General features: G+C 47.7%; 1 protein-coding gene across 1 annotated transcript; it reads left to right on the top strand.

The window, feature by feature from the left end:
- The first annotated feature begins 31 nt into the window (after positions 1-31).
- LOC103182880 (Krueppel-like factor 7) lies at positions 32-27734 on the top strand. Its single transcript, XM_007900052.2, has 4 exons — positions 32-159; positions 20153-20693; positions 25302-25425; positions 26958-27734. Exons 1-4 carry the CDS (start codon positions 58-60, stop codon positions 27007-27009), a joined length of 819 nt encoding a protein of 272 aa, XP_007898243.1. The 5' UTR covers positions 32-57; the 3' UTR covers positions 27010-27734.

Genomic DNA, 27734 nt, shown 5'->3' on the forward strand with positions numbered 1-27734 from the left:
CCCCTATCCCCCCACCCCCACCCATCACCTTTCCCTCGGACCTCTTCCCCCGTCGCAATGGACGTGTTGGCGAATTACAGTATCTTTCAGGAGCTACAGCTGGTCCACGACACGGGTTACTTCTCGTCCCAACCTTCCCTGGAGGAGAACTGGCAGCAGGTGAATACACTGGTGTGATGGGCTGGAGTGAGATGGGGGGGTGGGGTGGGGGGGGAGAGGGGGGTAAAGAGAGAGAGAGAGAGAGAGGGGGTGAGGGGTGACATCTGGATCTGGTCAGTCCTGAAGGTGATGTGGGAGCAAAAGAGGGCAAAACGATCGCTCATTCAGACCAGAGTCTTAAACCGGTTCAGTGTGTCACCCCCTCGTCTCCCGGTGAGAGCTCTTCACTGGGAAAGGATAAACGACAGCAACAGCAAAAAGTGCTCAAAGTAACTTATATGCAGATATATATATATATATATATATACACACACAGTGTAAAGAAATTGAAATAAAAGCAAAGTTTTCCTTCTTTGAAATGCAGTCGATCTCGGTCGGTAACTTTACCCCCACAACCCCCCCACCCCCACACACACCTCCACACCCCCACACACACACCTCCACACACACACCTCCACACCCCCCCCCCCCCCCACACACCCCCCCCCCCCCACACACAACACCCCCCCCACACACACACCCCCCACACCCCCCCACCCCCACACACCCCCCCCCACACACACACCCCCCCCACACACACAACCCCCCCACACACACCCCCCCCCACCACACCCCCCCACCCCCCACACCCCCCCCCACACCCACAACCCCCCCACACACACACCCCCCCCCACACACACACCCACACACTTTGTCCGGTTTCGATAAGAGGGGAAAATCATTGCAGATGTAACGTTGACGGTTCTCTGATTTGAGAGCTTAAGAATTCCTGTGTGTAACGATCTGAAGGGCCGATGATGATGACTCTGCGCCCGATCTCTGACAACGACTTAGAGAGAGAGAGAGAGAGAGAGTTGAGCGGAGCGTCCGGTGGCGAACGTTGTAATTATTGCCAAATATGACTCCCACTATTGCAATGCCTTTCTCTCCCTGAAAGCACATCACCTTTTTTTTAAACTCTCTCCCTCCTTCCCCCTCTCTCTCCCCCTCTCCTTCTCTCTCTCCCCCTCTCCCTCTCCTCTTCTCTCTCCCCCTCTCCTCTCCTCTCCTCCTCTCTCCTCTCTCCTTCTCTCTCTCCCCCTCTCCTCTCTCTCCCCCCCCCTCTCCCCCCCTCTCCCTCTCTCTCCCCCCCTCTCCTTCTCTCTCTCCCCCCCCCCTCTCTCTCCCTCTCCTTCTCTCTCTCCCCCTCTCTCCAGTCAGTTTCATCGCTGTTTAATGTGATCTGCGGATCTTTGGTGCAGAACCAGACTTAAGACTTATTTCTCTCGGTGTCCGATCGTAGCATTGATTCCAATCTGTTGTGAGTTTTAGACGCCCGAAGGGTTCTCTCTCTCTCTCTCTCTCTCTCTGTCTGTCTCTTTCACATTCACTCTCTCTCTCTGTCTGTCTCTTTCACATTCATTCATTCACTCTCTCTCTCTATCTCTCTCTCTCTGTGCAATTGACCAATGTTCAGAAATTCAGACCTTGTGGTGTGGTGTCTGTATCCCAGTAACAAATAGCTGTCAAAGTGAAGGCAAATGGGACTTAAAACGCAGTAACAGCCGCGATTAATGGGATCAGTTAAATTAAACCAGTGCTCGTTACTGTAGCCATTTGTCTGGAGCATCACTTGGATGGCGAGTGTTATCGCTGGAGATCGCAGACACTGCCTTTCCACTCACAGAGAGAGGGAGAGATCTGTTTTCGCTTTGCATTTGCCTATCTGATGATTTTATACTCCACTGAAAGAGTTTCCATTCACTGAGTTAATGCTGAGAGGTCATGGTGTGTTTGTCTCTCTCTCTCTCTCTGGGAGACAGATTTTGTCTGGGGGCTTATTTTTTTTTGGGTGTGTGTGTGTGTGTGTGGGGGGGGGTACCTGTTGTTGGCTTATCTCGCCCATTGCCCTCTCTGTTTTGATTCGGATGCTTTCCGACATCCGACTGCATCCATTCCCAATCGCTCCCTGTGATGTGGTACTGGCGAGTGGCCACAACCTGTGTCAGATCAGTGCTGGTCGTTATTTTGGTTGAATTGCAAAGTGTCACCAGGTGTGCGAGATGCTGGTAAAGGTAGATGTGTGTGTGTGTAGGGGGAGGGGGAGGGGGTGATCTGGACGACACTTATTCACTCAGTAAATTCCTGATCTCGATGAGGAAGGTACTGAGATTTAAGAAGACTCCTTATTCCTCTTCTCTACCCCCCCCCCCCCCCCCCCAACCCGGAAAGGCTGCATCAGTTGTGATCAGATCATTCACACATTGACTTAATGAATCAATTAAGTGACTTGACCTAATTGGTGGTACGGGGTTGAGGGAAGAGACTACTAGTTTCCTCTTAATTTTTTTTGTGGCTGTCTCGAACGTTACAGTCTCAGACATGGCTGCGCTCCTTTTCGAAAGAGGAATGAATCCGAGCTGATGAGTGCCGCTAAGGGTTAACGGACTGTTCTCCGATCCATTGAACCACGATGTAGACGGGTTGTCTTTGTTATAAATGTGCGTAGTGAGCCTCTCACTGTAACAGTTGGCATCACTGATGCTCAGTGAATTCCTCCTTCTCCCCAACCACCACACACATACAAATTGTTTTGTTCACACTTCCTGGATAACGTACACTAGTTATCCAGTTGAATGGAAAATCTCGGGTAAAGTGCACTAGTTATTGAGTTGAATAATAAATCTCAGGTGACGTGTACTGGTTATTGAGTTGAATGGTGAGTCTCGGGCAGCGTGCATTAGTTATCTGTAAAATGGAAAATCTCGGCTAACATACAATAGATATTGAGTTAAACCCTGAAACCTAAGTAACATGCACTAGTTATCCAGATAGATGCTGAATCTTAGTTAATGCATATCAGTGATCTGTTTAAATTTTGAATCTCTGATGAGGCATGCTAGTTATCCAGTTAAGCACTGAACATGGGGTAGTTATTAAATGCTGAATCTCAGTTCTATACAGCAGTTTTCTAGCTCAATGCTGAATCTCGGATAATGTTTGCAGTTAAAAAAGGAGTTCTAATGAATGCCTTTCACATAGCATAACCTCTCAAAGTACTTCACAGATACCCGACGTGGGGGTGGGTCAGTATGTTGACCAAGCCCTGGTTGAAGAGAGGTGTTTTGATGTCTAGGAGACAGAAGACAAGGTGAACAGATTTTGGGAGAGAGTGCCAGTGAGCCACTTATTATCCGGTTAAATGCTGACTCTCGAGTGATGTAAATTAATTGTCTCGTACTGAATATTGAAATTCAGTTAATGTGGATAGCAACCTGTACATTAGTTATCCAGTTAGTGCCACAGGACTAAACAATGTAGAAATGTACAGAAGAGAAGAAGGCTATTTGGTTCATCGTGTTAACGTCTGTGATATTTGCTTAAAGCACCCACCACGTGTTGTCTGGCTGGAACGATTCCATTGTCTCGGCATTTTACCGCAATCGGCTGGTTTAAGGAGCACTTTATGGTATTATTATTAGAATAATAATATCAACGCTTTGATATACTGTTTTGTTATCTGGTTAAGAAGTCTCAAAGCATTCATAGGATTTTACTGTGAAGTGTGGTCACTCTATTTTGTAGGTCAAGATGGCAGACAACTTGCGCACAGCAATGTTCCACAAATGACCATGAAGTGAGTGACCGACTATTTTATTTGAGGGATTGTTGGCCTGGCCTGTGCTGTAGCCTGACAATGTCTTGAGTGATCACCTCTCCCTATCCATATACCACATTAAATTGTGAATACTCTGCTTGATGGCAACTGTGTTCTAGATATAAACTCTTTACTCCTCTTGCAAAAAAACCCACCAGTCAACAGTTTCCCGCTTGTCACCATGCTTCACGTGAAATCTGCTCCTGCGGTGAGCAGCCAGACATAGAGCGCTGTTAAATTTACCCAGCACAGCATACGATTAAATGACCAATGTGTTTTTTTTTGTCAATCTAGAGGACAAACTAGTTCAGAGAGAAAGCATGACTGGGTACAGTCAGTGATCTGAATTGTCTCAGAATCTGCAGTGTCTCTGAGCTGTCACAGAGCCCACACATGCGTGACCTTTGTTTATCCATCTCCCCGTGCAGCACTGCTGAGATGAGGAACTCAGTGGTGTAGGACAAGCTACTGATCTTGCAAGTTGTTGTTGATCTGGTGGGGTATGGACTCTCTGGTGCGTTAGACCACCTATAGCTCTTATTTCTCTGACTCAGAGAGTGTTGTAAATTCTTACACCGTGAGTGTTTCTGATATGTAAAAATTGTGGGACGTTGCTGAGCTGAAATTGGCCGCTGAGTCCATCCACAATCTGTACAGTTGCTTCACTTTACAGTATATCCTGTGAAGCGCTTTGAGACATCCTCCAGACGTAAATGGCACAATATTAAATGTAACAATTATAATTTATTATTAATACTATCCAATTTACATTTGTGTATGTATGTGTGTTTATATAATGTATATTGTATGTGTGGTGGTTGTACACGTGTAGGTAGGGTGGAGAGGCTCTGAAGGAGCCAGGCTCCCTAACGTTAAGGATCGGCTCAGTGGAGCAGAGCAACCAGCTCTTGAAAGACCCGCTGCGGTCCCAAGCTTGTGCCACACACAATTCTCTAGAGTCTACACCATGGAGTCTTCCAACATCATCACAATCACAACTGTACCACTGTGTTAGTACAGTTGTAGTACAGCACCAGCATGTGAGAGGCAAGCTAGTGCTGGGCAAAAATACTGTAGCCTGTGACACCAGAGGTGGTCAGAGGTTGGATACTGTGGGCTCGCTCTGTTTATGAAGCTAGTGAGATGTTTTGCACTGTGACACCACACTCGTGTGCTTGGAAGTGTGTACGTGTGCAACGACTGTATGTGTACAAGTCAAGTTAATGCCAACTTGGGAATGCGATCCCACTTGTGAACGGCATGATGTGGGAGTCACGTTTCCCACAGGACAAGTCTATTTTTTAAAAAAAATAAATGAATATCCAGCTTGAGAATTGAGACTACCGATTGAGGATTGAAGGATTTCAAAATGATTAATCCAAGCTGACACTCCAGTTATAGAGCTGCATTTTCGGAGGTGCTATCCTTCTTGTCCGATTGTAAACTGAGCTCTTGTCTGCCTGTCCAGGCAGAAAAGACCCGGGACAGGCAGACAGGGTGTTTTATGCCAACAAAACATCCTGGCCAACAATCGTCCAGATTCCAGGATCATTCCCACCAAGGCTGTTTGTGGGACTGACGGTGCAAATCAACTGCCGTGTTTTTTTTCTACAAAATACACAGTCGCTACAGCAGTTCCCTTTGACGTGTTTTGAGATGCTTCGACCTAAATAAGTACTATGAAATAAAAAGATTATTATTGATAATTATAAATGAGCCTTGTGTGTACTGCTTTCCTCTGAAGAATACTAGCTGCTGTGAGGTGTAACCTTTCCTGTGACGTTTCCAAGCCCTGATTTGCCCAATGCTTCTCGGATGTTTTAATCGATTTTTGTTCCCTGGATTGATCGCCTCCAGGTCCACTCTGCCTGGACGTTCCCATGGGAATTCTGCCATTGCTGACTTCTGCCATCCCCACCCCCTATTCACGGACCCTTTTAGTTTTTACAATCACCATTTTCCATTTTAATGACTTGATCATTGGGAACGATTGGACTTAAAAAAACGCTTAAGCTATAATAATTTATTATAATAATAATCCTTCCATTTGATATAGCGCCTTAACACATTGTTGAGACATCTCAAAGCGCTTCACAGAATATATTATAAAGTGAATTGACTGTGTATTTTGTGAGAGAAATGCGGCAACCATTTGATGATTTGCAAGATAATGAGTTTGTGAAATGAGCATTACTTAAAATATGTAGAGACTCTGCACCAGACTGGGCCACAATGGTCCAGGTGCCTGGAGGGTTGTAGATCTATAGCTGATTTACTGTCAGGAGTTAGGAATTCAAAATCTGTGTGTATTAGACCGGGGGAAGAAGGTGTTTGCTGTTTACAATAGCTTTGCAAGGCCGATCATTCCTTTCTAATTCACTCAATCCTTGTGAATAAACTGCAGTTTATTTCTCTCTCACTGGAGTAAGCAACCCCCTCTCCCCTCCACCAGACCTCTGTCACCCATTCCCACTTGTTCATTCCTTCCTATTGCTGTGAAGCACTTGGTTTGATTATCAGAGAGTCCATTACCAAGTGACTGAGTTGCTGACCATCTTGGCTCTTATCATTTGCATTGGCTAATATGAGCCTTGCATCATTTGTTCTGGTTGCAATCACAAGAACAGTTCAGATGAAGAAGGCCTTTCGGCCCATTTGTTGTCATCCCTCCAAAACACCCTCTCTACCATCCTCCCATCACAGCATCAAGCTGTTTCGTAGCTGTGCCCAGCATCCTGATCCTGATTGTTTGTTTCCCCAACATCACTTGCCACTTTGATCGGACTCCGTCAAACTCTCAGTACCCCCCACCCCCAACCTCCCCCCCATCTGCTCTGAGGGGATCCTTGGCAGAGATAACTATCCAAGGCAGACTCAGAGGTGGAGACCATTCCATCCTTAGCCCTGAGAGTCAAAGCGATAACTCGATCCACTCATTGATTATTCTCTGTGTAAAGAAATACTTCCTGGTGTCTGTTCTTGAGATTGCCCTCCACAGCCCTGATCCTGTACCCTATTGTTTGGGGAGCACTGATGTGTGGAAATCATCTGATGTGTTTGCCTACAAATTAGACAGTCGCTATACTTGACTGCAATTACCTATGAAGTGTTGGATATGATTTGATGTAAGTAGATGCCCTCTTCCGCAGTCTAGCAGTGATATATACCTGTCCAGCTAGGCGTGCAAGATCTGGGTAGGCTTTGACTCTCAGGGCTAAGGATGGAATGGTCTCCACCTCAGAGTCTGCCTTGGATAGTTATCTCTGCCAAGGATCCCCTCAGAGCGGATGGGGAGGAGGTTGGGGGTGGGAGGTACTGAGAGTTTGACGGAGGCTGATCCAAGTGGCAAGTGATGTTGGGGAAACAAACAAGCTGAGAAGCTTCCGAGAGCACTTACATTCTCAAACCACTCCTGAACATTGTTCTGTGAAGGTTGTTGAATTATTAATAATAATAATAATAATATTAATAATGATTATTAATTAATTATCAATAAAAAGTGAATCCAGCCTCGAACATTATACCATCTTGGAAGCACTCCACCAGTAATTTATGCCAGATGTAGTGACTGTTTGGGTTGATCGCTGAAGGCAGTAGGACCGAAGGCCAAGGCTAATCTTTACCTTTGCACAAATCGATTCCTGAAGTGGGGGGCGCGGGATGGGGGACGTGCTGGGGCGGGGGGCGGGCAGTTGGGGAGTTATACTTTTATACAGTTATACTTTTCAATGGAGGAGAGGAGGTTATTTCTGGATATCGATCAGGTTTTGTTTCCTAGCCTAGTGGAGCTGAGGTCAATTGTCGCCCTAACTGAGCACAGAACAAGGTTTAAACTGGTAACTTTTTGGTTAGTGCGGCACACAGCTAGAGTAGGTGGGAAGATAAGATAACAGTAGTTTTATTGTGCAGTGTCATATCCAATCAGCAAAGCAATGACGTCAACCCTTCCTCTGACAGCATGTGCCTTTTTAAGTAAAATAATAATCCTTGCATCTAGCATCTTTTTTATTGCGTTGTTGAGAGTCTCAAAGAGCTTCACGGGAGGTATTGTAAAGTGGATTGACTGTGTATTTTGTGAGTGAAATGCGGCAGCCGGTTGAATATAGCAATGTCCCACAAACAGTCTTGGAGTGAGGGACCAATTTTATTTGGGTGATTGTTAGCCAGGACGCCGGAAGAAAGTCACTTCTCTTTTCGAATTGTGCTGTGAGATCTTTAACAGACAGACAGACGGAGCCTCGGTTTAATGTCTCATCCTAAGGACGGCACCTGCAACAATGCAAACCTCCCCCCCCAGCACCGCAATGGAGTGTCAGACCAGACTATATGATTCCAAGTCCTGACGTGGGGCTTGCGCCCACAACCTTCTGATTCAGAAGCAAGGGTACGACCACTGTGCCGGGCTGACACGTTAAAATAACAATAACTTCTGAACAATACCATTAGAAACAAAAGTAAATGTTAAAGAGAGAAACACAGGAGTTAATCTAAGCCGAAACATCCCATAGACAACAGTGAGATGAGCAGCCAATTCATTTGAATTTGGGAGTAGATGGAGCCCATCTGGACTTTGAACTCCCAGTCTCGGCTGAAACTCTTGTGTGGTGTGGGGCATCATCGGATTCGCTGTCCTTCGAAAAGTTAAACTGTCCTGTTGAGGTGGGGTTTAAAGATCGCAATAACCCTATTCACACGGTTGTGCGCAATTGCCTGCCACATTTCGCCCACAAATATACAGTCAATTCACTTTACAGTCTGTTCTGTGAAGCGCTTTGAGACGTCTAGAAGACGTGAAAAGCACTATATTAAATGCAAGGATTATTATTATTCAAAAAGAGACATTTCTTCTGGTGTCCTGGCTAACAGATAAAACCGATCATTCGCTTCATGGCCATTTGTGGGACATCGCGGTGTGCAAATTGGCTGCCGCTTTCGCGTACGAAATAAAAGTCACTACACTTTGCAGTAAAATCCTGTGAAGCGCTTTGAGACGTCCTCCTTGACGTGAAAGGCACTTTATCAGCCATAAAGATTGTTATTTATAGAATGTAAAGCCAAGATGAACGAGGAGGTTCGTTCTACGTTTCTTTGAAATGAAGAAGGAGGGAGTTGCTTTGCAACAAAGGCTGGTGATTCTCTAGAGGTGAGCAGCTCAGAGGTGAGCCGAGTTCTGCTTTTATCTAATTGGGTGGATGTGGTTTTCTTTTGAAAATTTAAACCTGCAGTTGAGTGAGCACGGGTGGCTGAGCTATTGATGGGAGGAGCCTCTCCACTTGGCGACGGGGGAAATATTTTCCTTCTCACTGGCTCCGAAGTGACGCTTTAACTTCTGTTTGAAAAGTTTAGCAGCGAGTTCCGCAGAATGATGCAGCCAACCAGTCTGTGCTTGCGTTTATACTCCACGCAAGCTCACTTTCCCCCTCTCCTATACCTATAGCTCTATTCCTTTCAACTTCACATATGCATCAACTTTTCTCTTCTGTACATTGATGCTATTTCCTATTGTTCGCTGTGTTTTTTTTAAAAATCTGCAATTGTGTTTGGTGTGTAGCGTGGTGGTTTCTGGGGCACGTTTACAACTCAAGTTGAGAGCTGTTCCGGATGACTTCAACTTTTTTATGTTTACTTTTGTTTTCAACGGTGAGTCATGGTAGCCTGATGGCCAAGAGAGGAGGAGGGAGGGGAGGGGTTTGTGAGAAGAGTTGGCCGGGAACGGTTACTGGGAACAGATTGACGTCAGTGAGAAAGAGTCGCTCCTTAACCCTTTGTGAACCTTGCGGGACGCTCTTGCAGTTGGACACACCAACCCCTTCCCCTGGTGATGCCCTCACCGCACACTCTCTCCTCCGATTGAAAGGAAGCTAAACCAGCAGACAGGACATCAGGTCATAAAACTCGATTAAAACAGTCCTTACGCCTGATATTGTGCCTTTCACTTTGGAGGACGTTTCAAAACACTTCCCAGGATTTTTTGTAAAGGGTAGTGATTCTGTTTTGTAGGCAAATGTGGCAGCCAATTTGGCAGAGTAATAATAATAATAATCCTTACATTTGTTATAGAGCCTTATCATGTCTTCGAGACGTCCCAAAGCGCTTCATGGAATATATTGTAAAGTGACTTGACTGTATATTTTGTGATGTTCCACAAAGAGCAATGAAGTGAACAATCAATTTAATTTTGGGAGATTTGTTGGCCAGGACCCCGGGGTTCTCTTCTCGAATAGTGCCTTAAGATCTTTAACGTCCATCTGAACAGGCAGACGAGACCTCGGACAATGCAAAAGAAACACACCACTGCATTGTCAGTCTGGTCTATGTGAGGTCAATATCCTGATGTAGGGCTTGAACCCACAATTACAGTAAAATCGCTTTGATACGTCTCGACAACATGAAATGTATCAATTATAAGGATTATTTTGATCATTTATCCTTACATTTGATACAGACCTTTGGTGCCCGGAGGACTCTTAAAGTGTTTCCCAGGATAATAATAATACTTGCATTTGATATAGTGCTTTTCACGTCTTCTAGACGTCCCAAAGCGCTTCACAGTGTATACTGTAAAGTGAATTGACTGTATATTTGTGGGCGAACGCGGCAGCCAATTGCGCACAGCAGTGTCCCACAAACAGTCGTAGATTGAAAATGACCAATTTATTATTGTTTTGTTTTTTTGGAGGGATTATTATTAGGTGTGTGGAGTAAGGAAACTTGCCCAAGGTTTCGCCCTGCCTGGAATTGAACTCTGGTCTCTCGCTTGCAAAGCGAGTGCTCTAACCTCTGAGCTACAGGACTCCACAAATGCCGTAAAGTGGAGTGCCTGTATTTTACCTTCATCGACTGCCCATGTGCCTCTGTTGAGGCCTGAAATTCCACCGAGCCTTAAGCCTTTTTGTACAAAAAATTTATATTGTGGAAAATTATTTTGTTCAGGCTCAATTTGAAAGCTTTTTCCTCCCCTTCTCACCTCAACCAAAAAAAGAACAGGCTTCCAAATTGAGACTGAACTGAAACATGTTCCACAATCCTCCTCGAAAGGCAGATGTTGTGGAATTTCCAGGTGGGATTTCAGGCATTTGATGAAGCGCACAGTGTGTGTGTTGTGCAGGAGATGTGACAAATCCAGCTAGACACCTCACTATCAGGAAGAAAGACTTCAGCCTGGTCCCCTCTTTTTTCCATCCCATTGCCGCCCCCACCCACCCACTCATCCACTCACTCACCACTGCTCTCGTTGAGCAGTCCTATAACGTAGTGATTGGTGCCCTCGCCTCGCAAGCAAGAGGTCCCGGGTTCAGTTCCCAGGCAAGGCAAAACCTTAGGTAAGTTTCCTTACTCCACACGCCCCCGTTTACCTAGCAGTAAGTTGTTAGTCGATTGACGGATCACTAATATTTTCTACTTGTGCAATTAGAAAGTGGTCTGTTCTTCTTGGGTATTCCTTGACAGCAGGTTACACTGGTTGCTACCTAAGAGTGTGGTTGTTGTTCGGGCAGCAACTTCTACACTATAAACAGATTCACGCACCCAGGTGTTCACATTGTGTGAACGTTTATCTTCGGATATGAAGGGCAACCACTATGTTACTCTCATACAGCCACTCCCTGCTTAGCTTCATATCCACGATCTTGTCTGGGCAATATTGGGTAGAGATGAGAGACGACAGAATGGCATGGACTGGAAATAAAAATATCACCAGATTATCGTAGGTAGGGAGGGGTTTGTAGAAAGATTGGCTGATATCTTGGTTCATTTATGTTGCAAAGTCTGGTGTCCCTGGACAAAGTACAAACTGGTGAGAGATTGAACGTCTACCTGAGTTACTGTTTCTCCCTCTCGTGGTGCCTGAGACCTGCCTCTTGTCTCTCTTTGCCTCCCTGCTGCCTTCCCCAGGAGGACACTTCAGTGCATTTGTGATTTTAAAAAAAAAAAGTTCTTTGTGCCAAGCAGCTTGGCTTGACTTCCTCATAAATAATATTGATAAAACACCTTGAAACACTTCGCAGGATTTACTGTGTATTTTGTAGGCCAACGCGGCAGCCAATTTGCGCACAGCAGTGTCCCATAAATAGATATGAAATGAATGCCCTTTTTTTTAATCTGGGGGTGATTGTTGACCAGGATACCGGGAGAAACTCCCTTCTCCTTTCGAATTACTCTGTGCAATCTTTCACGTCCAACTGAACAGGCAGATGTGATCGAGGTTTAACATCTCATCCGAAGGTTCAGCACCTCTGACGATGCAGAGCTCCCCCAGCTTGGAATACGTGAGCTCAAAGTCCTAACTTGGGGCTTGAACCCCCAACCTTCTGACTCTGTGGTGATGGTGTTACCAACCGAGCCAAGATGAACACCTTCTCCTCAGTGGGAAGCCCTTTTTCTAAAGTCTTGTTTCAGTGACAAAGGGATAATGACTAAAGGAAATCCATTTGCAGATAATAGTGTGAAGCAAGGATTGATTTGAGCCTCCATTCAGCCTTGTCCTTGCTGCAGGAGTCTTGTTCTTTTCCGCCAGGCAAATTTGTGGGCAGGTGCTGAAATCATTTTGGAATAGGGAATAGCTTGTCGCTGGTCCAAGAAAAATTTAGAAGCAAAGTGTTGGTCTAAGTGAACAATGTTTAAGTTTGCAATGTAGTCCTGTAGTTTAGTGGTTAGAACATTTGCCTCACAAGCGAGAGGACCTGGGTTCAATTCCCTGCAGGGCGAAACGTGGGGCAAGTTTCCTTCCTCCAAGTTACACGCCTCTGTTCACCTGGCAGTAAATAGGAACCCGGTTGTTAGTCGATTGGTAGATCGCTTTTCTGGGGGTAATCCTTCAATATAAAAAAATAATTTGGTCATTCAATCCACAACTGTTTGTGGGATACTGCTGTGCACAGTTAATTGGCTGCTGCTTGTCTCCCACAAAATTCACTTTACAGCATATTCTGTGAAGCATTTTGCAACTTCTTGACGACGCGATAAGGCGCCATATCAAATGCAGAGATTATTAATATGTGTGTTGGCAAAGTCGCTGCTTCTTTATGATGGACGTGGCCTCTTGTGGTGAGTGCACGTTCCAATCTGTGGAGTCAGCATTAGGATGATCGAAGTCCACCACAGTTAAAGAAGGCAAAGAGAAACTGTTTGACAGTGTAATTGTCTTCAGCAAGTTCTAGGGTGGTGAGAGGGGTGCAGAATAAATGCCCTGATCACTGAACAATGCATTACCTTTGGAATTCACTTGTCTTCCACTCCTACACCACAACCTCGCTTTGCAAGCGAGAGACCCGAGTTCAATCCCAGGCAGAGGGCGAAATCTTGGGCAAGTTTCCTTACTCCACACAGAGCCTAATAATAATCCCTCCAAAAACCAAAAACAATAATAAATTGGTCATTTTCAATCTACGACTGTTTGTGGGACATTGCTGTGCGCAATTGGCTGCCGCGTTTGCCCACAAATATACAGTCAATTCACTTTGCAGTGTGTTCTGTGAAGCGTTTTGGGACGTCCTCCCGACGTGAAAAGCGCTATATCAAATGTAAGGATTATTATTATTATAACCCATCCAAAGCTCTCAGTCGAGTCTCACACCTGGAGAATAGTCACCTGGGTGAGGTCCTGGGGTGGGGGGATGGGGGAAGGGGGAATGAGGGGTTTGTCGGCATGCGAGTCAGACATTTTTGCAGAGGAAGAATTGATCAAAAAGGGGGGGATTCCTATCTACACAGACTCTAGAAAAGAAGCTTCGATTGCGTTGTGCTAGGGTTGGTTTTAAATGGTTTTAACGCGCTGTAGGGATTGTTGAGGTGAGTGGAGGGTGGGGAAGGAATGATAGACAAATCATTGGTAGGGAGGGGTTTAAAATCACTGCTGTGCTGTGGCCCGTCACCTCCTGAGCACAGCTCCCTGCAGCCAGACTATGTGTGTGTGAGACCCAGGTCTCAGCTCCTGACTGATTGCTAAAGGTTATGTTGCTCTGTGTCGGAGTGGAAGTGCCTTTAAACGGTTGCTGGGACTGCTCTTCAGTTGACTGTGCCCTGCAGTGCTGGTGTTTATTGCAGAACATTCACTGCTTCATATTAGATGTGACGGGAACAATGGTCTCATTTTATTCCACTTTTACAGAGTAACGTGTTCAAAGCAGATCATCAGAGACGCTTTGATGCTCTCTCTCTCTCTCGCTCACTTGATCTCTCGCGCGTGCTCTCCCTCTCTCTCGGCTGTATTTTCACCAGGATTGTTTGTCAGTTTAAATCATTTTATTATCTATAACTCTATTTGTCAGGCCTCGTGACCCCGACTGTAAGGCAGCACTCGTGGCTCCCTCCTAAGGGAAATTGTAAGTGCCTAGCCAGCACTCTCCAATATTGTAATAATAAAAATAATAACGTTTACATTTGATATAGAGCCTTTCATGTCGGGAGAACGTCTCATAGTGCTTCACAGGATTTCCTGTAAACTGTAGTGACTGTGTGTTTTGTAGGTGAATGTACCAGCCAATTTGCACTCAGCGAACAGCTAAGTCGTGAATAATCAATTTTGAGGGGATTATTAGTTAGGACAGTGCAAGAGAGAAATTCCCTTCTCGTTTTGAATAGTGCGATGAGATCTTTAACATCCACCTGAATGGCACACGGAACTTCGGTTTAATGTCTCATCTGAAGGACGGCACCTATTATGATTTAATGACCCTCCAGTACTATGCTGGTGTGTCAACCTGGACCGTGATCTCAAAGTAATGATGTGCGCCTTGGTTCTTAATATAAACAAGGCACAAAATACTTAGCTTGTGGGTGGGTAGCAGTGAGGGTTCCTGCCCCAGCATTGTCCCCACTGTACTCCAGGAGGTGGGCTTGATAGCTGTGTGCGGTTTTACAGGGGCTCAAATGTCTTTTGGCCCAGAGTTACACTGAATGGAGGAATTCTGTGACAGTTTTAATGGCAGTGTTAAAAATAAGGACGGTGCAGTTGTCCTAGAAGATTGACCTTTCATCTGTGCCTGGATCTTACTGTGACTTGGAATGATGTCTCCACTGGTCAGTTGTTGTAAGGTTTCTGAATGGTCTAGTCTTGACCGAGCTCTGTTTGGAAGGGGAGTGGGGAATATGTGTGTGTGTGCGTGCGTGCATATGCATATGTGAAAATTGTGGCACAATGCTGAGCTGAAATTGACTGCAGTGTTCACCCACAAGTTATTAAAAAATAATAATCCTTACATTTGATACAACGGTTTTCATGTCGGGAGGATGTCTCAGAGTGCTTCACGGGATATACTGTAAAATGTAGTGACTGTTTAGTAGCTGACTGTTCATCACATTGAATGAGCCAGAAATGGCCATATATTTGGAGAGGGTGGATGTATGTTTTTTTATCTTTCCTTCCCTCCCCACTCCCCAACACCTGGTGTAGCCTGACCCAATTTTAAAGTTGGGAGACCAGTTGCTGTCACAGTTTAGGCTGACACTCCAGTGCAATGCTGGCGGAGCACTGATTTGTCAGAAGTGCCGTCTTTGGATGAGATGTTAAGTCGAGGTCCTGATTGCCTGTTCTGGAGGATGTTAAGGATCCCATGGCACTATTCAAAAAGAGAGGGAGGTTTCTCTCTCTGTCCTGGCCAACAATCCTCCAATAGAATTGGTGGCTCACTTCATGGCTGGTTGGTTGTGGGACATTGCTGTGCAAAAATTGCAAGTTATTCTCACTGTTGTTTATTGTTGGTGGTGGTGGGGGTGGGAGAAAGAAATGAGAGAAGAGGAGAGATGTGACATGTATGTTGACTGAACTAATCACATGCGGGTGATCTTAAGGTGTGTGTGCGCGTGTGTGTGTGTTTGTACGTTTGCGTGTGGTGGTGGGGGGGAGCTGGGAGGAATCATAAATGGGATTTTCCTTGCTGTCCTATCCTTGTATGTTAATCTGATTAACCAGGATCTGCTTCCCCCCCACTCCCCGCCCCCCATTAAAATTTAAACAACCAGCAATCCTATTTGAACAGAAATAATCCCTGTGGAAGAATTTAATGAAATAAAAGGGGTCGGGATTGGGTGAGATTGGGCGCTTTGCAGTGTTTCACTGGCTGGTGTTGCAGCCGTGCACACACCACAAGCCTCCCAGTCTAATCCTATTAGCAGTCAGCTGCTCCTGATTGATAGCGTCTGGCTGACTGCATCGCACAGAGATCGGAATTAATGTGTCTGGCGATGAATACATTACAGCCACCAAGCGAGATCACTTTTTTTTATTAATTTTACAATAAACCCCCGGCCTTTGGTGCTCCACCGACTCAGGCATTCTTCTGCAGGGTCCTTTTACATTAGGATCACAATGAGAATTCACGGCCCCCGACACGCGGTGGAAACAAAGCCAGCGCTGTGTGTAATTCATTGCTCGCTCGATCTCAATGCAAATTGGATGAAGCTCCTCAGAGCTCCTCCCCTCCCATCAGTGTGGCTGGTGCTCCCCAGTGCAATGATGGGATGCCCGGCTCGGGGTGCTATCCCTGCGGGTGTAGTTCAAACCATGTGTCACCTCGTAATCCCTGCATTTGATATAATAACCTTTGCTATTGATATAGTAATCCTTACAGCGCATTATCACTTTATCGAAGCATTTCGAATGCAGGATATACTGTAAAGTGTAATAGCTGTGTATTTTCTCCTGGTGTCCTGGCCAACAATCCCCCAAATAAAATTGGTCACGCACTTCAGGATCGTTTGTGGGACATTGCTGTGCGGTAATTGTCTGCCGTGTTTGTCTGCAAATACTCAGTCATTACACTTCACGGTAAAATCCTGCAAAGCGCTTTGAGACGTGTCGACGACATAATAAGGTGTTATATCAAATGCAAGGAGTATTATGAGAGATTCAAATGAAGATGGTCCTTTGTTTGATTTCAGTCTCTCGTGCCACTCCAGTACAGTGCTTGGGGAGCGCTGCATTGTCAGAGGTGCCATCCTTCATGTGAGATGTTAAATTAAGTCCTAAACTGCCTGTTAAGGTGGGGGTTAAAGATGATGGTGTGACTATGTGGTGGATTAGGACAGGCTCAGTGTGGCTGTGGTGGGTTTGGAGAAAGGTTGCACCAGAAGCAGGTGGACCACAGGGATAAAATTTGTGATGTTAACTAATGCAAGGAACACATTATGATTATTAAAAGCCACATTCTTTATTTCACACATTGGATAAACCTAAACTAGAGGGAGGGAACTGGTGGCTTATATTATGTTGCCATATCTCCCAGGAGCAGCTGGACGGGCCTGTGACCTGGTGAGGGAGAGCGAGGAGGGAAGAGGGTCGTTGAAATGAGCCGCCTTTTTCCCTGCAGCTTCATAAAAGAAGAAAAGATGTTATTAGCGCTCAGCATAAGAGGCAGGGAGAATAGCAACACAATGGGAGCCCAGATCTGCTTGGGAAGCAGGATGTTTGCAGGAAGTTGCTACTGAAAGGCAGATAAGTGCAGAACGGGAAGAGGGATGAGGTTTATCTCTAATCCCCTCTGGGAAGATCCAAAAAGCAGGAAGAGAGGGAGAGAGAAAGAGAGAGAAAACCCGTCTTTGTTCCAGATCTGCAATGTAATTAAAATCTATTTAATTTCCCCTTTTATTAGCAGGCTGTAATGACATGAGTCCCATTTCATTAGCTGCCTTGGCGGCCTTCAAGACGTGTTAGTTTTGAATGGGTTTCCCACTAATTGCCGTGTAATTTTCCTGCTGGGAGGTGTTTCACAGGCTCACTCGCGTGCATTTCTGTCAAGTGCATTTGCAGCTGGCAGCCAGAGCTCCCAGGTGCAGGAGCTGGGAATGAAGGAGCTGTTACTGGTGATAGCAGCACAGGGTAATATTAAAAATCATCCTTGCATTTGATATAGCGCCTAATCATGTCGTCGAGACGTCTCAAAGCGCTTCACAGAATAGTAAATTGACTGTATATATTTTTGTGAGTGAAATGCGGCAGCCAATTGCGTACAGCAATGTCCCACAAACAACCGTGGATCGAGTGACCAAGTTATTATTATTTATTCATTAATGATGGGAATTATTACCCTGGGAAAGCAAGCCACCAATTGACTGACAACAGGGTTCCTATTCACTGCTAGGCAAATAGAAGTGTGTTGAGTAAGGAAACTTGCCTAAGTTTTTGCCCTGCCTGGGAATCGAACCTGAGTAGCAGAGCAAGTGCTCTAACCAATATGCTACGGGATTCCATTATTCCTATTCTTATTTATTAAAGAGTTGATCATGTACAAAACACACTATCGCTGCCCTTTACAGTAAATGTAAAGTAAAAATATATGACTCAGTGGTAGCATTCTTGTTCTGAGTCGGAAGGTTGTGGGTTCAAACCTCACTTTGAGATTTGGAATTTCATAGTCTAAGGTGATACTCCAGCACAGTGCTGGGGAGGTGCCATCCTTCGGATGAGATGTTAAAACCAAACTCCTATCTGCCTGTTCAGGCGGACGAACGATAAAGATCCCATGGCACTATTCGAAAAGAGAAGGGAGATTCTCCTTGTGGCTTGCCCGACAATCCCCTAATAAAATTGGTCACTCACGTCATGGTTGTTTGTGGGGCAATGGCTGCTGTATTTCACCCACAAAAGATGCAGTAAACCACTTTACAGTATAACAATTTATATATATATTTAAAAATTGCTAAATAAAATGCTAAAGATTCCCACTCAGCGCTGTCTAGTGGTCTCAATGGATGCCTAATTTTTCTGTGCGAATAAATAGTAATTATAATAATATAATCCTTACATCTGATATAGTGCCTTTCACGACAGTGCCTTGGGAAGACCTCCCGACGTGAAAGGCGCTCTATAAATGTAATTCTGTTGTTGTTGTTGTAGGCGAATGGTGCAAGGTGCTCTGACTGCTGCTGTCCAAGTCCCATCTATGCAAATAAAAGTTGCGTTTGTCGATTTCTATAGTTGAAGCAATCTGTAGGTTCTTTCAAAAGGGAATCAATAGGTGTTTGAAGAAGAGGGATCTTAATAATAATAATCCTTGCATATGATATAGCGCTTTTCACGTCGGGAGGACGTCCCAAAGCGCTTCACAGAACACACTGTAAAGTGAATTGACTGTATATTTGTGGGCGAACGCGGCAGCCAATTGCGCACAGCAATGTCCCACAAACAGTCGTGGATTGAAAATGACCAATTTATTATTGTTTTGGTTTTCTTTGGAGGGATTATTATTAGGCTCTGTGTGGAGTAAGGAAACTTGCCCAAGGTTTCGCCCTCTGCCTGGAATTGAACTCAGGTCTCTCACTTGCAAAGCGAGTGCTCTAACCCCTGAGCTACAGGACTCCAAGGAAAACAGGTAGCGAGAAGGAGAGTGGGGTTAAACTAAATTGTTCATGTTCATGTTCTGTGGTCAGGATGGTCTCTATATTTGGTGTGTGCTCAGCACTTGGTCACCATGTACTGTGGTAGCTGCTATGGGATAGGTGGCGCTGAGCTCCGTGAGTTTGAATTGGGAGGTATATGGGACCCTGAGCTTCAGTGCTCGCTGAACCTTAATTTTAGTCGTTCGTCTTGGATCCCGCTGGGTACCCAGTGCAAGGAGGCTAAACGGAGCAATGAGTGGGCCTAAAAGATCAGATTGTAGAGTTCCTGTTATCTTGAGTCTCGTGCTAATCAGTCATGGGTCTTGGGATCTTTTTGAAGCCAACCGGGCTTCTGCTGAAGACGATTGATTTTTAAGCTCTCCATGACGTTACCCTACGTGAATAACAATAGTATTAATCCTTGCATTTGATACAACGCCTTACTATGTTGCGACATTTCAAAACGCTCCACAGGACACACTACACAGCCAACACCGGCCTACTCCACCACACCATTGTCAGATGGGCTTTCGGCCGGACTGTTTCCCGCTCTCTGAACGCTCACCTGCATCTCAAAATGTACTTCTTTTGGTCTTCTTTCCTCTCCTTAATCCGCTCAGCTCCTGTAGCCAGACATTGTCAAGCGATTTGGGACGTCCTCTCTATTAGGAAAAGTGCTGTTTAAGGGTAAATGGTAAAACAGTGTGACAGTGTGCGTTTTGTGGCCGAAATACAAGTTGTTTGCTGTAAGTGCTTTCAGCCACTGCGCCCCGAAACTTTGGAACTCTCTCCCTCAATCCTTCCGCTTTGCTTCCTCCTTCCCCATTTTCAGATCATGCCTGAAGACCTTCCCCCTTCAACCTTACCTAAGGTCATCTCCATCCTCCCTCCAGCTCAGGGTCAGGCTCCACCATTGTTAAGCGCTCTGAGACTCTACCCACCATGAAGGGCACTATATAAATGCAAGTTGTTGTTGTAGTAAGTAACACCAGCAGGATATTTCTCCCCAGTGATGCTCTGTTTGTCCTTCTCTTTCTCCAGACCCGCCTTGAGTTGGAGCGTTACCTTCAGACGGAGCCAAAGAGACTGTCGGAGCCGTTCTGGGAGGAGTTGGAGTGTGCGCTGAGCACCTCGTCGGCAGAGAGCGGCGAGGGGGAGCTGGCGGATTCCCCGGAGCCCCCCGAGGACATGGCAGAGCTGCCCTGCACCCCTACCACCCCGCACAAGCTGCTGCTGGCAGTGCCCCTCGCCTTACACCGCAGCACTGAGCAGCTCGCCGAGACATACGCTGCCGTCAACCCCGCTCAGCTCAACGCTGTGACCTCGCTCACCCCACCCTCCTCGCCGGAGCTCGGGAGGCACTTGATCAAACCCTTGCACGTCCTGGGTGCCGCGGAGGACTCGCCCACGGGCAAAACCGGGCCCAGGAAAGGGGGTCTCGGCCAGCCCAGGGGGGCTGGCAAGGGCGACCAGGAGGGCTCGGCGGACAGCAAGAAGAGAGTACACCGCTGTCAGTTTAATGGCTGCCGGAAGGTTTACACCAAGAGCTCACACCTGAAGGCTCACCAGAGGACGCACACAGGTTAGTCAGGCCAGACCACTTAATCCCCCACCCCTCTCGCTCACTGCCTCCTCCCCCCCCCTCGCTCACTGCCTCCCCCACCCCCCTTTGCTCACTGCCTCCCCCAACCCCCTCGCTCACTGCCTCCCCACCCATCTCGCTCACTGCCTCCCCCCGCCCCCCCCCCCCCCGCCCCCCCCCCCGCGCACTGCCTACCCCCTCCCTCGCTCACTGCCTACCCCCTCCCTCGCTCACTGTCTCCCCCTCACTCACTGTCTCCCCCCCCTCGCTCACTGTCTCCCCCCCCTCGCTCACTGTCTCCCCCCCCTCGCTCACTGTCTCCCCCCCCCCTCGCTCACTGTCTCCCCCCCCTCGCTCACTGTCTCCCCCCCTCGCTCACTGTCTCCCCCCCCTCGCTCACTGTCTCCCCCCCCTCGCTCACTGTCTCCCCCCCCCCTCGCTCACTGTCTCCCCCCCCCCCGCTCACTGTCTCCCCCCCCCCTCGCTCACTGTCTCCCCCCCCCCCCCCCCTCGCTCACTGTCTCCCCCCCCCCTCGCTCACTGTCTCCCCCCCCCCCTCGCTCACTGTCTCCCCCCCCCCTCGCTCACTGTCTCCCCCCCCCCTCGCTCACTGTCTCCCCCCCCCCTCGCTCACTGTCTCCCCCCCCTCGCTCACTGTCTCCCCCCCTCGCTCACTGCCTCCCCCCCCTCGCTCACTGCCTCCCCCCCCTCGCTCACTGCCTCCCCCCCCTCGCTCACTGCCTCCCCCCCCCTCGCTCACTGCCTCCCCCCCCCTCGCTCACTGCCTCCCCCCCCTCGCTCACTGCCTCCCCCCCCCTCGCTCACTGCCTCCCCCCCCCTCGCTCACTGCCTCCCCCCCCTCGCTCACTGCCTCCCCCCCCCCTCGCTCACTGCCTCCCCCCCCCCCCGCTCACTGCCTCCCCCCCCCCTCGCTCACTGCCTCCCCCCCCCCCCGCCACCCCCTCGCTCACTGCCTCCCCCCGCCACCCCTCCCTCCCTCACTGCTAGCCTCTCTGGTGTGACTCTCAGCCGCAAAGCAAAGCGTTCACTCCGTAAATCGATAAATAGATATGGCGCCATCTTCCCGCTTTCACGTCACTCAGTGCTTTGGGACGTCCTCCTGCCGTGAAAGGGGCTGTACAAATGTTGTTGGTAAAGCTAAGATTTGACGATTTTTCTCGGCTCGGTTTGATGGTGGTGGGGTGGCAGGGCATATAGCACAATAGGTGTGATCTGAGGGTGCTATGCTAGAGGAGGACTGGGCTCTCTGGAAGATGGGAAGATCATGTGTATGAATCCGTTTTCCAAAACTCTCAGCGTATGGACTGTTTTTCTTTTATACTCCGCACCCCACCCCCCCCCACCCCCAACCTCCTCTTCTTATGCCACATCACCCCGGGATATGTGACATGGGAATAAAATCATGTGGGGAAAATGTGACTCAGGCGGGTGAACTGTGGCAAGCAGCCAGATCTCTCCTCGCGCTGGCAGAGTGCATCTTTGCGAGGATCAGGCTTCTTCTCCATGACCCACTGTCTCGCGGTCTGGCAGAGGCGCTGTGCAAAGGGATTCTCAGCAGCGGTTTCTATCTTGTTCTTTGTAAGATAAAGCAATTCTGCAGTCAGTGGATTGCACATTACTGGAGAGAGATGGGAAGTTCAAACACCCTTCTCAGATTGGGTTTAAGATACATTATTGGGACTGGAGAATTGCATTGTATCCTGTAGCTGACCTGGGAGTGCTGGATGGACACAATAGAGGGAGATTTACTGTTTGCGGAATATCGGTGAGGAGTGTCTGAGTTTGATGTAGTGTTGGTGAGGAGTGACTGAGTTACTCTCCTTTTTACACCAGTTCTTAATCTCAGTGGTGCTGCTGTGCAGAGACTGCGCTGGGAAGGCCGAGGTCTGTACCGGCCCTTCTCTCTCTGCCGCGGGTTGGGGGCGGTGGGGGGTGGGGGGGCGCTGTGAAGTTAGGGTTCTGGGGTTTTGGGTTCGCGCTGGGGGTGCGGGGAGAGAGTAACAGAGAGACTCGGGAGACAAGACAATGTATTCCGTCACGTGATTATTTGGCCAGACTACCTTTGTTGGGGTGATGCTGTTGTTGACTAACCTCCGCCGGCTCACCTCGCGACTGATGGAATAGCCGAGCCTTGCTGCGATTAACATTTATCTTTGTGATGCCCGAGTAGGAGGCACGGAAACAGTTTGCCTTTTCGTTTTGCCGAGGACATAGGAGAATTAGGAGAAAAATGATTTTTTTTCACCTTCCCCGCACCTTTCTTTCTCCCTTCCTCTTACCTCGCGCCCTCCTCACAAACTCCCAGAGAAAGGTCAGACCTGGTGACAGCAGCTGACTGCGGTATAATGAGGTATCGCAGCAGTAGACGTGTGGGTGGAGGATGAAGGGGGGTGGAGGATGGAGGGGTAAGAGAGACTGGTTGCTAGGCGACTGCATCAGTACCATGTATAGAGCGATAACTGGCTTCAACCTTGCTGCGTGCCTCAGCCTGCCTGCTCCACTGCTGTTCCTCCTCTGGGGACAAGTCCCAATTAATGGAGCCACGGGTGAGAGTGGCAGCAGTAGAGACTGTCTGGCTGGCACCTGTGCTTGCTCCTATTTTACTTTAAAAGACATTAAAAAAAAAACTTGGATTTTTTTTTTCTTTCCCAATTGCGCGTAACGATGTGCAACAGCTATAATCATGCAAAGGAAAATCTCTCTCCAGGCTTTGGAAAGATATTTTTTAAGCTAATAATAATAACATTTATATGACGCCTTCCAGGCTAAAAAAAAAAGAAATTGCTCCAAGCGCTTCACGAAATATAATTGATCAGAAATTAAAGTGTTACCTTGTTATACCTAATTGGCAACTAGTCTGCACCACCGTGTCCTATTAATAATAATAAATAATTCTTGCATTTGATATAGAGTCTCTCACTTTAGGAGAGTGACTCAGAGTACTTCACAGGATATACCGTAAAGTGACTGTATTTGTAGGCGAATGTGACAGCCAATTTGCGCACAGCAATGTCCCACAAACAACCATGAAGTGAGTGACCCATCTTACCATTGGGATTGTTGGCCAGGACACTGGGAGAAATGTTTTGAATAGTGCCACGTGATCTGTCCACCTGAACAGGCAGATGGGACCTCGGTTTATTGTCTCATCCGAAGCTGACACCTCTGATAATGGAATCCCCCCCCCCCCCAACGCTGCATTGCCGTGTCAGCTTAGACTATGTGAGTTCAAGTCTTGACGTGAGACTTGAACCCGTCTCTGAATTGGAGTATCAGCTTAGACCGTATGAGGCAAGTAACAAGATGAGCAGTGAATGAATTTGAATTGGTGGTGAGGGAGAAATTTGGTTGATGAGTGGGTTGGGAGCAATATAAGAGAGGATAACTGCAGATAGCTCCAAATCTCAGACAGCAGAGCGGCCCCTTTTAATACGTTTGGAATAATTTTTTTTACGTTGCCAATTTTTTTCCTTCAATTTTCACAAGCACCTCAAGTAGCTCACCCAAGTGGTCGGTCAGTTGGTCAGTCAGCCTTCACTCACAATCCCTAGCACTGAGGGTTGGTAGCTGTGATTAAGGGGTGGTGGGAGGTTAAAGGGGGGTTGAAAGCATCACAGCCGAACCTAGTCTGACCTCCCCTGACGGCCTCGCACTTCTCAGAAGCACTCGGGGTCCTGATGAATCTGTGCTGACAATTTCTTTCCCCAGTCCGGGGAGACGCTGAGGTTCATTGACATCCTGGATGAAATCACCTAACTCTGTGCAAACTGGGATTTTGAACCTACTTGCCTGTGCCCCAGTGTCCTTTGCTCAACAGGTTATCAGTGCACTATGGTGTCTGAGAGAATCTGCAGATTGTTAACTGTTTGGTCATTGTCTCTTTCTCTCTCTCTATCTCTTTCTCTAGCTCACTTGCGCTCACTCATGCTCTCTGACCTTGTGGTGGTTCAGAAGGGCCAGACTCATTGTGTCTGGTTTTCTGCGCAGGGGAAAGAAAATAATTCATATTTGTTTGACTGACAGTAGGCACGATAGATGGCTCATCCAGAGGCATCTGATCTGTCAGCACTGTGCAAGCATGACATGGTGGGGTTACTCTTTCTGGCTCTATTCTGTATTATAATAATAATCCTTGCATTTGATATAATGCCTTTCATGTCGAAGGACATTCCAAAGCACTTCACAGAATTTACTGTGCAGCAGCCAGTTTGAGTGAGTAATCAATTGGGTTTGGGGGATTTTGCCTACTGGGAGACACTCCCTTCTTGTTTTGAATAATGCTATGGTATCTTTGTCTGTGTGTTCAGGTGGATGTTAAAAGATCACATGACATGATTCAAAAAGAAAAGGGAGTTTCTGCTTGTGTCCTGGCCAAAAATAATTTTTAACGTCTCATCCGAAGTATGTCATCTCCGATAATGCAAAACACCCCCAGCACTGCATTGGAGCATCAATTTAGACTATGTGGGGCTTGAACTCATAACCTTCTGACTCGGAGGCAAGAGGGGTACCACTGCACTGACACGCGGTTATGTTGATCTTAATCTCTCCCTCACTGTCTCTCTTGGGTTTAATGCCTTTCTACAGGTGAGAAGCCGTACAAGTGCTCGTGGGAAGGATGTGAATGGCGTTTTGCACGAAGCGACGAGCTGACCCGACATTACAGGAAACACACGGGAGCCAAGCCATTCAAATGTAACCACTGCGACAGGTAAGCCAGGCTCACGCCCAGGACACGGAGATCAAGCAACGAGGGGAGGGGGGCAATGTATCCCAACAGTGAACCCGATCTTCCCATTCTGGTGTATGTCAGAGTACTATGATTTGGGGGGTGGGGGGTGGGTGTCAGTGTGCTGTGATGGGGGGGTCGGGGGGGTTGTTTCTCTGTGTCTGTCTCTGGAGATATGTATGTGTGTCTCTCTCCGTTCCCCCCTCCCCTTCCCCGGAATATTACTAGAGCACTCCCATCAGTCACGGCGTGCCAGGCTGCCTCTAACGTTGTCTCCAGCAGACCACTCTGAGGTTGAAAGTGATTTACTTGCGTTCTTCCCGGCTTGTGCTGTCATTTCTTTCTCGTTTGCTCTGTTGACTTAATGAAGGGGTAGGAAGCGAGGGGCGAGCTGGCAGCAGTATTGTGTGGCGCTGTGTCCCGCTGAGTGCTCGGCAGCCTGTCATTAATCCTGTCTAATAAGTTAATCGGGTGTTGATGTGGCAACCGAGGCTGGTGTGGGGGGTGGTGGGGGGGCGGGTACACCGAGCGGAGGCTTGGGGGGGTGAGGGTCTTATTAGATGTCCTACTGCCTGTTTGATTACAGTTGAAGCGAGACCAGGCACCTGCTCCCATGCCATCTGCTTGCCAGACCGTGCCACCTGCCACTCTCACCCACTCACACCATGTCATCCGCTGTTCAATTTGCAGAGCGAAAATTCACCCGTTTGTTTTCCCCTTCTCTTTCCCATCCCCCTCGCCCCACATTTAGATTTGCATGAGAAAATTCCAAGCAAACTGAAATCTTTTATAACAATATCGTGACTTCAAAATATCCCTTAAGGGACACTTGCTGCCTTGCCTGGCAACGGCTGCTTGCTTGCTGAGCTCACAGATATGGTTTGTGGCAGCATTTGGCTTTCTACAGCTGAGTAAGGCCTGGAGTTTTGACCGTTCTACGTCGCTCTCTCTCTCTCGCGCTATTTTGCCCCACACTCTTTTCTCTCTGCGGTTCATTCCATTCCTCTCTCTCTCTCTCCCCCTTTGTTCCTCTTTCTCCCTCTTCCCCGCTATTCCTCTCTCTCTCTCTCTCTCTCTCTCTCCCTTCCTCTTTGTTTCTCTCCTTTCCTCTTTCTCACTCTCTTTCGTCATATCTTCCCCCCCTCCCACCCCTGCCACCGTGAAAGCCTCGCATCAGAAATTATGAGCACTTCGTCTAGGCTGACCCTCCAATGCATTGCCGTGTGCGTGGGGAGGGGAGGGGGGGAGGGAGTTCCGCACTGCTCGAGATGCCGTTTATAGGATGAGATGTTAAACTCACCACCCCCCGTCTGCCTGGATAAAATCGCTCATTCACTTCATGGCTGGGAGCAGGATTGCAATCGAGATAGTCCTGGAAAGGCTCTTATGTGCTGGTTTGCTGGAATAATGGGAGTCGGAGGATGTGGGGTGGCAGGGGTGGGTGTTGGTGAAGACCAGATGATGTGATGCATTGGTTTTAACACTGTTCTAACACTCTCTCCATTTACTTCCAGGTGTTTTTCACGATCCGACCACCTGGCTCTGCACATGAAGAGACACCTTTAGAGAAGTGACCGCATCACACGGCACGTGGCTCGACTGTTAAGAGGGGGAAGCAATAGCGGACTCGCCTCTGGAAGCACGGATAACATGGCTGGCTCGTCACCGTGGGGTGTGTGGCACTTTATATGTTCGCTGTATTAGGATCAACACCACCCCCCCTCCCCTCCCTCTCCCCCATACACACTTGTCTCTTGGTCATGCCTTACCCAGTCGATCGGTCAGTTAGACACTGCCACATGATTGCTGATTTAAATCGCACTTGGATTTCTGTTGCCATGGAAGCCAAAGGGGATTACAGACTGAGACCACACCATCTTCCCTCTCTCTCCCCAGCCCCCCCCCCTCCCCCCACCACGAGAACAGTCGGCCTCTTCAGTAAATAACTCGTCCTCTGAATCAGACAATCTCGGGATTGCTTCTCTCACCTGGGAATAGTTTCCGCAATCTCACTCTTCCAAGGGAGCAAGAGGAAGGATTTCTTGTGTTAAGGAGGAAGCAATGGAGGTGTTGTGGTGGCAGGGTGCTGTGTTGATGTGATGCCTCCACCGTGACTATCATTCAGTGTCCACTATTGATCCTGTTGGTGAGGGTTATGTGTTGTTGCCTATTTTTTTTTAATGGCGTTGGACTGTATAGAACCGGCATGAGTCGCTCTCTCCGACTTTCTGAACTTCAGAAAGTCTACAGCATATCCTGCCTCTCCCTCTCTCTTTCTCCTCCCCCCCCCC

The sequence above is a fragment of the Callorhinchus milii genome, unplaced genomic scaffold (genome assembly GCF_018977255.1).
Source record: "Callorhinchus milii isolate IMCB2004 unplaced genomic scaffold, IMCB_Cmil_1.0 Scaffold6, whole genome shotgun sequence".
Taxonomy (NCBI): Eukaryota; Metazoa; Chordata; class Chondrichthyes; order Chimaeriformes; family Callorhinchidae; genus Callorhinchus; species Callorhinchus milii.